This window comes from Chionomys nivalis, chromosome 3 (assembly GCF_950005125.1).
Source record: "Chionomys nivalis chromosome 3, mChiNiv1.1, whole genome shotgun sequence".
Classification (NCBI taxonomy): Eukaryota; Metazoa; Chordata; class Mammalia; order Rodentia; family Cricetidae; genus Chionomys; species Chionomys nivalis.
The window spans coordinates 22,175,206-22,186,711 of NC_080088.1; the positions used below are offsets into that span (position 1 = coordinate 22,175,206).

The 11,506-nt window shown below is 39.7% G+C and overlaps 1 protein-coding gene across 1 annotated transcript; it reads left to right on the forward strand.

The window, feature by feature from the left end:
• The first annotated feature begins 244 nt into the window (after positions 1-244).
• Hspa13 (heat shock protein family A (Hsp70) member 13) lies at positions 245-10,302 on the forward strand. Its single transcript, XM_057765965.1, has 5 exons — positions 245-294; positions 1,739-2,079; positions 4,170-4,383; positions 5,859-6,026; positions 6,930-10,302. Exons 1-5 carry the CDS (start codon positions 270-272, stop codon positions 7,595-7,597), a joined length of 1,416 nt encoding a protein of 471 aa, XP_057621948.1. The 5' UTR covers positions 245-269; the 3' UTR covers positions 7,598-10,302.
• Positions 10,303-11,506: the final 1,204 nt, after the last annotated feature.

Consider the following 11,506-nt stretch of genomic DNA (forward strand, 5'->3'; position numbering starts at 1 on the left):
ACTCTGACCTTTCCCGGAGGCTGCTCCCCAGCAAGCCTGGTTTGCTGGGCCTTCATGAATAGGGAGGCGACAATTTCCTCACCGGTCTGAGAGGACTCCACCCCGCGGCCTCATGGTAGATGGAGTCCCTGATGTGCTGAAAGACGTAGTGCCTCCAGCTGCCTCGGAGCCGACGGACTACACTTCCCAGGAGGCTGCGCGTCGGCCGGCGGCGAGGGGGCGGTGCCTCCCGTCAGTACAGTCATCTCTCTGCTTGTTCGGCGGGACTGATGGCTGGGGAGATGACGATCTTGGGTCGGTATCCCAGGGTCCCTGCTGCTCTGACAGTCGACGGGTTGGTTTGAGGAGGTCGGGGCGGACAGGGGTTGGCTGTCTCACCTCCTGAACCCAGGTCACACAGCCGCAGGGAACCTGGAAAGGTGGCTGATGCTGGTGGGGGCCGGTGGGGGCGGGGCGCCCGGAGCCGGGGTCCGGCTGCTAGAGTCATCTTGGGGGTCCTGCCGCCAGCCACAGGTCTGAGGGACCCGGGTGTAGGAATGCGTACTTCGCAAAAGACCTCGGTCTTGAGTTAATAGCTTGATTCGGTTCTCCGTGGAGGCTGCGAGAACCCCTTGGGGAGTAAGAAGAGGGAATTTCGAGCTGTAGTCTTGAGCGACACTTGGGATGATGAGTTGAGAGGGGATTCTGGTCCGTGTGCCTGTGTAGCTGGTTTCTCTTTCAAACTTATCGTTTCGGAATGCATTCCCTTGCTATTGGTGATGAAATTTTAGGATTTGTCTGTAGGCTAGAAGACACAAGCGACCGGGTAGGCTCTTGATCTGCTCTGAGCCAGGCGTTGATTTGAAGGAGCTAGCAATTACCAACAGCAAGGAGTACAGGCTGACGTTCTGGTTTCTTAGCATGAGTCTAAATGAGAGCAGGTATCACCTGTGAAACCAAGTAAGACATTCATTCTGAATTCAGAGCGATGTCCTTATTCGCATGAGGTACAGTATGCATGACGTTTGTATTTGATCTTTTTGCTTTAATTGGTATTTGCTGAGCTTCTGCTCTTGCTGTGGAATACAGCGGTGAAAAAACTTGCCTTGAGGTAACTTCCATGATGCTGCTATCGGGGTTAGCAGTTAAATACTTCTTTAAATACTACCTCTTAGAGAAATATGTCCTTAGTTCCTATTTAAATATGCAAAAACGCTGGGGCTCTGTTATGAGGTATCAGTAATACCCAAGCAATTTTGAAAATCACCGCATCAACTTATTTATTTTATCCTTTTGAATGGATAAAGACCATAATCAAAGAGGTTAACCTTACAATACCAAAGCTTTTGCTGTGAGAGTTTCATGATGGAATTTCATTTTACTAATGCAGATAGAACTGTTTATGAAGCTGTCAATCTCAATGGCAATAGGTCAAGAAACGTGGGTTGTAACTAGCTTTTGCTTCAAATTTGTGGTATTTCCATTCAGCAACAGCATAATTATTAATGAAATATCTTTACATTTTACTCCTTTGTTTTCTTATAATTAATTATACAGAAATACAGTTGTGAGGACTTTCGATTGTTTTTCTTTACTATGTTCAATTGTAGCCCACTGGAATGTGAAAGACTTAATGTCTAAAAGAAGTAGTTAGAGTAAAATATTTTGAATCAAGAATGTCATTGAAGAGATGTTGCTGCAGGAATGGTATATAGTGGTTGTTTGGTAAAGAGGTGTCTTTTGCTTGGTCTCTTTTCAGGTTCAGCTGTTTTGACTCTGCTGTTGGCTGGCTACTTGGCACAACAGTATTTACCACTGCCTACTCCCAAAGTGATTGGCATTGACCTGGGTACCACCTATTGTTCCGTTGGTGTGTTTTTTCCTGGAACCGGAAAAGTAAAGGTGATTCCAGATGAAAATGGGCACGTCAGCATCCCCAGCATGGTGTCCTTTACTGATGGTGACATATATGTGGGATATGACAGCCTAGAGCTGGCGGATGCAAATCCTCAAAACACAATATATGATGCTAAAAGGTTCATAGGAAAGATTTTCACCCCAGAAGAGTTGGAAGCTGAAATCGGCAGATACCCATTTAAGGTATGAAATTAATCTAAAGTCTGTGTCAGTTTGATTATTACACTGTTTCAATTAGTGCTTTGGCTTCATGCTGCACATCATTGTATCTCAACAGGGTTTATCTATAAGGGAGTTATATGCCCTCACAGAGAAGTTTCTCAGCAGCGGCAGGGTGAATCAAATCAGTGGCTCCCTGTCAGGGAAATGGGCCTTGCTGTGTGCCTATTCTGCTATTCTCATAATAAAGGATGATGAAGCCTCATGTCCTATGGATGGATATTTTCTATATATGTAGCTTGTTTGTACACATATAATGTTTGTACTCTGGTTTTGGTGTTTTCTGACATTTGAAATGCAGCAGTATGTTGCAGACACTAAGTAGTGCATCTTCCTATCTTTAGTGACTGCAGAAATACATTATATGAGATGATCCATCTCATCAGTATCTCTTACATTACATTACTTTCCTGGTATGACAACAATGTTTGAAGTTCCATAAGGATTCACATATTCTTTGTATGTGTCAGAAATTGCCTGCCTTGTAGAATTGATGAGGTGTGTGTGTGTGTGTTTAAGGAATTTTATCCATATTCCCTAATTGTACTCCAGGAGGTTACATGCTCTTAACCATTATTTTTTGTTGATTGTATCTTCAGTAGGTGATAAGATTTTATTTACTTACTGAGGTAGGTCTTGCTACATAGCCCAGGTTCTTGTTGAACGTGAAAACTCACCACCATGCCAGTTTATTTTGTATTTGCCAATCCACAAATAAGAAATGTCTTATTGTATTAAATGTTATTCCTCTGATTTCCAATAAAGTTATATTTAGTGATGTTTTGTTTGTTTTTGGTTATGTTGGGGTTTTTGTTTGTTTCTTTGTTTGTTTTTGAAGCAGTATCTCAGTTTGTAGACTTGTCTGGCCTAGAACTCACAGAGATCTGCCTGCCTCTGCCTCGGGTATTTTTATTTTATTTAATGATGCATTTCTTCTTTTCTGTCCTGTTTTGACAAATTTCACTTTTTCCTAATGACAATAAAATACCTTTTTATGTGTTTTTATTATTTTTTTTCACTTTATCACTTTTATGCTGCATAATTTGTTGCTTCCTGTCAATGTATTAAACCTTCATGAAATCTCAGCTTTGGAAGAGTGACTGATTCTAATGGTAATCAGTAGGAACTTTCAAACTTTATTGGTTCGCTGTTTTGTCTTTTTTTTCCTTTTGGTTTTCTACTTTAGTGCTTTTATGTATTTATTTTCCAGTGATTTCTCTTAAAACATGTAATTTTTGTTTTTATTTATCCCGTGTCGGACTTTTATTCCAAGTTAGCGGTAGTATTCTAATGAATTAGACTCGCTAGACAGCTTACTAAACACATTCTTGTAGCCTTTGTGAGTTTACTTTCTTTAGTTTTCTCTCTTGGGGTTTTAATTCTTTGCACTCAATGACTAGCTGAGAATATGAAATGCAGAGTCCCAGAGACAACCAATCTGTAAGTTGTTGAAGAGAAGCGTGAGGAAGTCATCTCTGCTCTTCTCACTCTTGCCCAGAATGGGTCTCATCCAGCTCTTCGTTGCATGGTTTCTCTGACCTTTATTCACTTAGTGGCCTTGCTGGTTGTTAGGTGTTACAGGCATTGCAATGTTTTTGTTGAAATTATTTTACTAAGTAATGGCCCAAAGTGTAATATTAATGGTAATGGTTATTAGTATATGTTGGCGAGAAGCTGTAAAGTGTTTCATCTAAGTGTAAAGGTCTTAAGACCCACTGAGGGTCTTGAAACATAGAGCTCCCAATAACGTGAATCAAGTGCATGACATTGTTTATTCTTCCAGTAAGTATGTAGCAAGAGTACTCTAGGTTCCTGTTAAATTCTTGGCTTTCATTTTCATTATCGAAAACCGTAACATAAATTTATTGTATAAATTTTGAAGTATCACATTAAGTAAATTCTAATCTGGAAAAGTGTACTGGGTAGATTATAGTGGATTGTATTACTTTATAAAGGCTTTTGTTGAATAAATCCAAGTGTACGTGTGAAAGTAAATGTACATATGTGTTTACATGCATACATTCACGTTGTGGTTTTTCAAATTTTATTTACAGGTTTTACATAGAAATGGAATGGCTGAGTTTTCTGTAACAAGTAATGAAACCATCATCGTTTCTCCAGAATATGTTGGCTCTCGATTGTTGCTAAAACTGAAAAAAATGGCAGAGGAATACCTCGGAATGCCAGTTGCCAATGCTGTCATTTCTGTACCAGCAGAATTTGACCTAAAACAGAGAAATTCAACAATTCAAGCCGCCAACCTTGCTGGTAATAGCATCCTTGACTGATGTGTGGTTTTGTCAGGGTTTTGTTAGGACATAATCTTCTGCAGCAAGAATGACCATGCTGTAAATCACCTCTGACCACATAAACTATATGGCAGATGAATATACATTTGCAGATAATAATTATGAACTTTATATTGAATGTTTATATTATGTTTATATTATGTTTATATTATGGGGGGGCATTGTTTGGGACTGGGGATGTAGCTTTCTGGTAGATTGCTTTCTAGAGAAGATAAGCACTTGCCTGGGTTCAGTCCTCCAGGACACACACATCCTCAAAAAATGTAAAACACATACACACCAAAAAACAAAACAAAAACCAAAAAGGCCGGGCAGTGGTGGCACACACCTTTAATCCCAACACTTGGATAGCAGAGGCAGGCGGATCTCTGTGAGTTTGAAGCCAGCCTAGTCTACAGCTACTGGGAAATCCTGTCTTGAAGTGCCAAAAAAAAAAAAGTTAAAAAAATATACAAAAATGAAGCTATTCAGATACATGACAAAGCCTATAAGAGAACATGAGCACGTCTGCACTTCTGCTGAGAGATATGATCTCTTTGTTATTAAGGTGAATGTGGTTCTAGAATTTGCAAGATGAAAAGAGTATACCACTGTCCTACAAATCCTATTTTTGTGTGTGGTGTTTATTTACAGCTAGATAGAAGCACAGAATAAGCATAAAGTGTAATGTTTTATTATGGAAACTCCTTACACTTATCCTTACGTCTTCACTAATAGTAGCTGTACCCTCCTCTTCCAATGGATGGTAATCAGCAGTGTCCTCTGTCATTCCCATTCACCTCATGGGGATAATTCATGTCGTGTCCACAGCTACTGGTGCAGACTGCATCAGAAAGTTATATGAGTGGAAGAATAGAGGGTTGGGGGGTAGTCAGAGCATAGGGGTGCCATATAGAATGATCAGGCATGCCTCACTGAAGGGCAACACTTAAGTGTTTCTGACCAGAGGACTTTGTACATGACCAGAGCAGAGCTACCAAGTTTTATAACTAAAGGGAAGGGCAATATGATCTTGGGTGGAATTCTTGATGGGGCCCTGGAAGTGTAGTGCCATATTTTACAGAGAACACTTTAAGGGTGGAGTTTGTTCAAAGCAGGAATCTTACTCAAGGTAAAGGGATCTTTTGTACAAGATCAGCTTGTCACATTTCCACAACTCTGTATTTCCAAATCCATTCTCAATATTAGAAAAGGCTGGAAGAGCTTTTCCTCGAATGTTAATGAAGTTTCAAGTCACTAAACTTGGACTTTTCTTTTTTCCATGTTGTACTCTTTAAGAATAATTTTAATTAGCCCAGTGAGAAGAATCTCTGATTTCATCCCACTGTCTTTCTCCTACTGCTTTGGTCGCCGCTTGGTGAAGTTCATGTTAAAGAAGAAACAAGTATATTGTTAGTACAAGTTGAGTAGACTCTTTCCTCTTGTGGGTTTCAGGCCTGAAGATCTTAAGAGTGATCAACGAACCAACGGCAGCAGCTATGGCCTACGGTCTGCACAAGGTGGATGTCTTCTATGTATTGGTCATCGACCTGGGAGGAGGAACTCTTGATGTGTCGTTACTGAATAAACAAGGAGGGATGTTTCTTACCCGAGCCATGTCCGGTAAGAACAACATGGAATTAGAGAGGCTCAAGCCTGTTTGCCTTATATGCCCAGCATTTAGCATGTTGGTGTGGCTTTCAGAATATTTTGTGATTTTCTGTGTGGTGTTGCTCCTGTCTGTGTAGTAAAGATCACAGTTAACTGTCAAAATAAAATGTCTAGGCTTCCAATATGCCAGATGAGGGGCTCCTTCAGGGCTTTCTTGCAAAGGTGAAAGGAGCATTAAGGAAGAAAGCTTTAAGATGAAGAGTTTCGGATTATTTAATCTTCTTATGCGTCATAAGATAAATGTCCTGAGAAATGCAGTTTTAATATTGTTAAAGAAATAAGCTCTTTCATTTTAAATCACTTTTCAAGATTTTCTCTTTGTGTTTTTTAGGTTAAAAATGTAAGGGTGTTTCGATTGAATAGTAGAATTGTTCTAATGTATGTATTGTTCACTCTCTTAACCAGATTCATCAGAGCCAATTTATACATACTTTGAGTTTATGTTATGCTTTTCTTTCCCATAGAACTATTTCTATTGAGCTTTTAATCATTAAAATAAATGTTAATTGTAAAAATTACTTTCTTCTGTTGAGAATAATGACAGTGTTTCAAATAACTGCTTAACAAGTGGCCTGGCATTCCTCTCCAGTGTGGTCGAGGTACTTCCTTTTACATCAGTCAGAATTTCTAACCTTGCTGGCACTGTGCGCCAACAGTACATGATAACCAGAGAGGCAGAAAGAGTGGGCGTAAAGGGGTTTCCAGAGTCTGACCTTAACAGAGTTCTTCTTAGGCAACATTCATGCTAAGAAAATCTTAATATTTTACAGGATTCCTTATTCTTGGAATATGTTAACATATAGGTGATACGTTTTATGCATGTATGTATAACAAAGTTTTTAATTGTTCTTTTAGGAAACAATAAACTTGGAGGACAAGACTTCAATCAGAGGCTGCTTCAGTATTTATATAAACAGATCTATCAGACATATGGCTTCCTCCCTTCCAGGAAAGAGGAAATCCATAGATTAAGACAAGCCGTGGAAATGGTCAAATTAAATCTGACGGTTCACGATTCTGCTCAGGTATCAGTTTTACTCAGTGTAGAGGAAGAGGACAGCCAGACACCTCAGAATGGTGACTCTCATCTGCCAAAAGAGCAGCTTTCCCCAGGACATGATCACCATGTGAACAGAGTGCGTAGGCCGGGCCTTTCTGAAAGCAAGAGGGGGAAAAGCCAGGTGTTGTTTGAGACAGAAATTTCACGCCAGCTCTTTGACACCCTCAATGAAGATCTCTTTCAGAAAATCCTCGTGCCCATTCAGCAGGTATTAAAAGAAGGCCTCCTAGACAAGACTGAAATTGATGAGGTGGTTCTAGTCGGGGGCTCGACTCGTATTCCGCGGATCCGCCAAGTCATTCAAGAGTTCTTTGGAAAAGACCCCAACACGTCTGTGGACCCTGATTTAGCAGTGGTGACAGGAGTGGCCATTCAGGCAGGGATTGATGGAGGCTCTTGGCCTCTCCAAGTCAGTGCTTTAGAAATCCCCAATAAACATTTGCAGAAAACTAATTTCAACTGAGCTCCGTGGGAGTGCTGGTAACTGATCTTGTCTAGCGATTTTGATGATCTGCTTTGTGAAGCCTCCTTCAGAAAAGAAGGACACGAAATAGCTCACAGATCACCCTGAGGACATTTAGACAGGAACATTTTATGTAATGTTTCATTTCAGAATTGAATGTGACCAGTTGAGTCCTGTTTGTGTTTGGAGAACTGTCATAGTGTTTTTAAAGTGACAGCGTGGAGGTTAGCCACTTCTCTGGATTCTGGAACCATTTGCACTCACGACTTTGGCAGTATCTCATACTCTCAGGAGCATTTATTAGGAGCTGCTGTGGGCCACGGTGCAATTACAGATAAAGCAACAGTTTTCAGAGTCAGTTGTGCTGCTGGCTCTGCTGGGCAGGCTTCCTCCATCGAAGAAGTTCTGAGGTGAGATGACATCTGAATTATCAGTTGCTATAAGCTGCGATTGCATCATGGCCCACAATAGCTCATGATACACGCTCCTGGCATAGTGCCATTTATAAGCCCTCCAGTTTGTACGGATTTACATTAGTAGGGGCTGATAATTCATTACTGGGTTATCACATGTAACTCCTAATTTGGTCTGTACTTGAAGGACTGTTGATGTCAGGTATTTACATTGGCCTGGACATAGCAGTATTAATACACTGCATAGACAGTGTTCATCAACCACCATAAAAATTGTACTTTCACATTTTCTCTGTTATATTCTCCTAGTCTACAGATTTTACTATGTTTCCTAAAATGGCTACAGATTGATTCAGATCTTTCCTGCCAGATAATAGAAATTCCCAGTTCCTTTTTCTTCAATATGACATTCTCTGCTTTTATTTTCACAGTTCTGCTTGGTAAGAAAACGGGAGTTATCTGTTGCCTTTTCAAAGTGCTCTCACAATGAAGCTGCATTACTCTCTATTTTTGCTATCCAGGAGTTTTGCACAGATCCAATATTGTAGTGGTTATTTGTATTTGGCTGTGTTATTTTGTTTGCTTTTTTTCCCCATGACCAAACCTAGAAGTGCAAGAATATAATCCAACTACTCTGAAAACTGAGGCGGGGGCCTTACAACAAGTTCAAGGCCTGTCTGGGCTACCCAGGAAGTTCTAGGCCAGCCTGGGCAGCTTAGGGAGACCCTGTCCCTATCTTAAAAGAAAAGGTGAAAGAGGGAGGGAGAGATGCAGGGAGGCAGGGACGCAGGGGAAGAGAGAAAACACAAGGCACATGGCTACAGGGACCAATGGAGAAAATATTGTAGTTTGACTTTGTGTTGGCCATGTTACTGGAAGATATATATCATTATTTTGCTTTAATGAAGGCATATAGGAATTATATCCTGGCTGTCTTATTAATATAAAGTGTATCCTGTTTATCAGTGTTGTAATAACTAAAGAAGAGAAATAAGAAAGTTTAACTAAGATGAAGCACTTCGGCTTCCCAGGGTGTAATGTTGAAAGGTGGTACTTCTTTACAGCTTGATGAAGAAAAATGTTGTGAAGTTGCTGTTAAATATCAGTCATTTTTTGCACCCAAAGTGTGCAGTAGGTAGGCAGGAAAATACAAGATGCTGTGCTTTATTTTAGAACTAATAGAGAAAATGCCAAAGACAAGCCCTTAACAGCATTCTGAAAATATTCAAGGCTGAATCTCTGATTCTAGATTACAAAGTATCTGTGCGAACATGTCTGAGACTCAAGTATTCAAGTTATCCTACAGTCTCCACGCATGCTTTTCACTTTCTCTTAAGCCATTTAGGGTTACAGAGAGCAAGCTTGGATATTTTAGACATTTGGTGGAACTCAAGACATGAGCAAGAACAATTTGCATAATGGAACAGATAAATAATACTAAAATGGGAAGGCAGATATTGTCCGTGAAAACCTAGAATAGTGCTGTTGGAGTTGGGGCTGAGCAGTTAGAGTCCTCTTCTCTAGTATAGTGCAATGTTAAAAACAGTGGAGGAAATGACTTCAATCCTATGTTACAGAGTTGCGTAGACCTAATCTTGATGTCAGTGGAGTTTATTCAGAAGGTACAAATGCATCCTAACAGGGACTATTTTTTAAAATCCAAGATCATTTTTTCATAAAATGAACCTTTTAGTTGTATATTTGGCTGCTGTTTTTTTGAAGTGTGTGACTTTAAAAATACTGAATAATGATTAATTTATTTTGTATCCATATTTTGTTACTGTGTCCTCACTCAAGCCACTAACTTAACAGATACCACTGTGTATAATATGAACTCCATATGACAGTTACTGTATAAAACAGATTGTGCCTCTTAAATATGTGTGTACAGGTAATTCACATTTTACTGTAAACGCATACCATTTTGCAGTTTTGTTTGTGAACTGTTTATTTTCCACCCATGGCTGGGGTGGAGTATATTTTTGATGTGTATAAATACAGAAGATAGAACTGATGTGATGCGTACAGACTTTGTAGCAAGTGATCTAATTCCAGAAGTGTCACATCTTCCTGCATCCTATACGCCTCATGAGATTTCTCCTATATTTTCCTCATTTCTCTAATTTAGACGAGCTAGTTCTTATATGAACAGTTTCTTTAGAATTCCAATTAACAGACCATCACTTCTAACTAATGGAGTCAAGTGCTGACTTGATCCATTTAAAAAGTCTGCAAACCACCCAACTGGAATCTTTCACTTGGCAGTTAATACTTCATAATTTTCTAATAAAGTTTGTGTCAATGTTTTGGAAAAAAAAATTTTGTCTTAAAAAATTTATTTCATTGTGTCTCGAAAATAAGCTCCTGGGGCCTAAGTGGATAGAGAGCTCAATCATTGGGAATACTTGTTGCTCTTGCAGAAGACCCAGGTTCAATTCCCAGCACCATATAGTGGCTCACAACCTTCTATAACTTTAGTTTCAGATTGGAGGACCTGCTTGTTCATCCTGGCTGCCCGGCCAGCTTAGCCCCAAAATAACCACACAGAAACTATATTAATTGAATCATTGCTTGGCCCATTAGCTCTGGTTTCTTATTGGTTAATTCTTGCATCTTAATTTGACCCATTCCTATTAATCTGTGTATCGCCATGTGGCAGTGACTTACCAGTAAAATTCCCAGTGTCTGTCTCCTGTGGATCCATAACGTCTCCCTGACTCTGCTTTCTTCCTCCCAAAATTTAGTTCTGGCTTCTTCACCTACCTAAGTTCTGCCCTATCAGGCCAAGTCAGTTTCTTTTTTTTTTTCAGTGTATTTATTTATTTATTTATTTATTTATTTATTTAAGATTTCTGCCTCCTCCCCGCCACCACCTCCCATTTCCCTCCCCCTCCCCCATCACGCCCCCCTCCCTCATCATCCCTAAGAGTAATCCGGGTTCCCTGCCCTGTGGGAAGTCCAAGGACCACCCACCTCCCTCCAGGTCTAGTAAGGTGAGCATCCAAACTGCCTAGGCTCCCACAAAGCCAGTACGTGCAGTAGGATCAAAAACCCATTGCCATTGTTCTTGAATCTTTATTCATTAACTAATACAAGCAACACACAGAGGGGACTCCCACATCACATCAGACACCCTCCTCTGACTTGCAAGTTATATGTAGAAGATTGTGTAGGAAGGAGAAAGGGGACATGAAGAAAAGTTTGTAGATATTAAAAGCATTTTGAATACTCTTAAAAGAAAAATACCATTGGGATTTGGATACTTCACATTTTTAGAATATTTCAAAGATATAATGTTGCTTCTTAAAATATAATTATATCCAAAACATGGTAAGCATTACAAGTCAACAATTTTCTCCTGCATATATACTGACACTATCTTACTGAGGTTGATCCAACCCAAAACTTAATATAATAGAGTATTAATTTACTCAAAGTCAAGTAATAAATATAAAGCATCATTTTAAACAGATATTAAGATTCAATAAGTATAGAA

What these genes read in the sequence shown, in the direction of transcription:
- Hspa13 (XM_057765965.1), top strand. Translation starts at nt 270, where the DNA reads ATGGCTGGGGAGATGACGATCTTGG. An exon ending in TCGGCAGATACCCATTTAAG is followed by an intron (nt 2,080 to 4,169) that starts GTATGAAATTAA and finishes TTTTATTTACAG; the next exon opens with GTTTTACATAGAAATGGAAT. An exon ending in TCAAGCCGCCAACCTTGCTG is followed by an intron (nt 4,384 to 5,858) that starts GTAATAGCATCC and finishes TGTGGGTTTCAG; the next exon opens with GCCTGAAGATCTTAAGAGTG.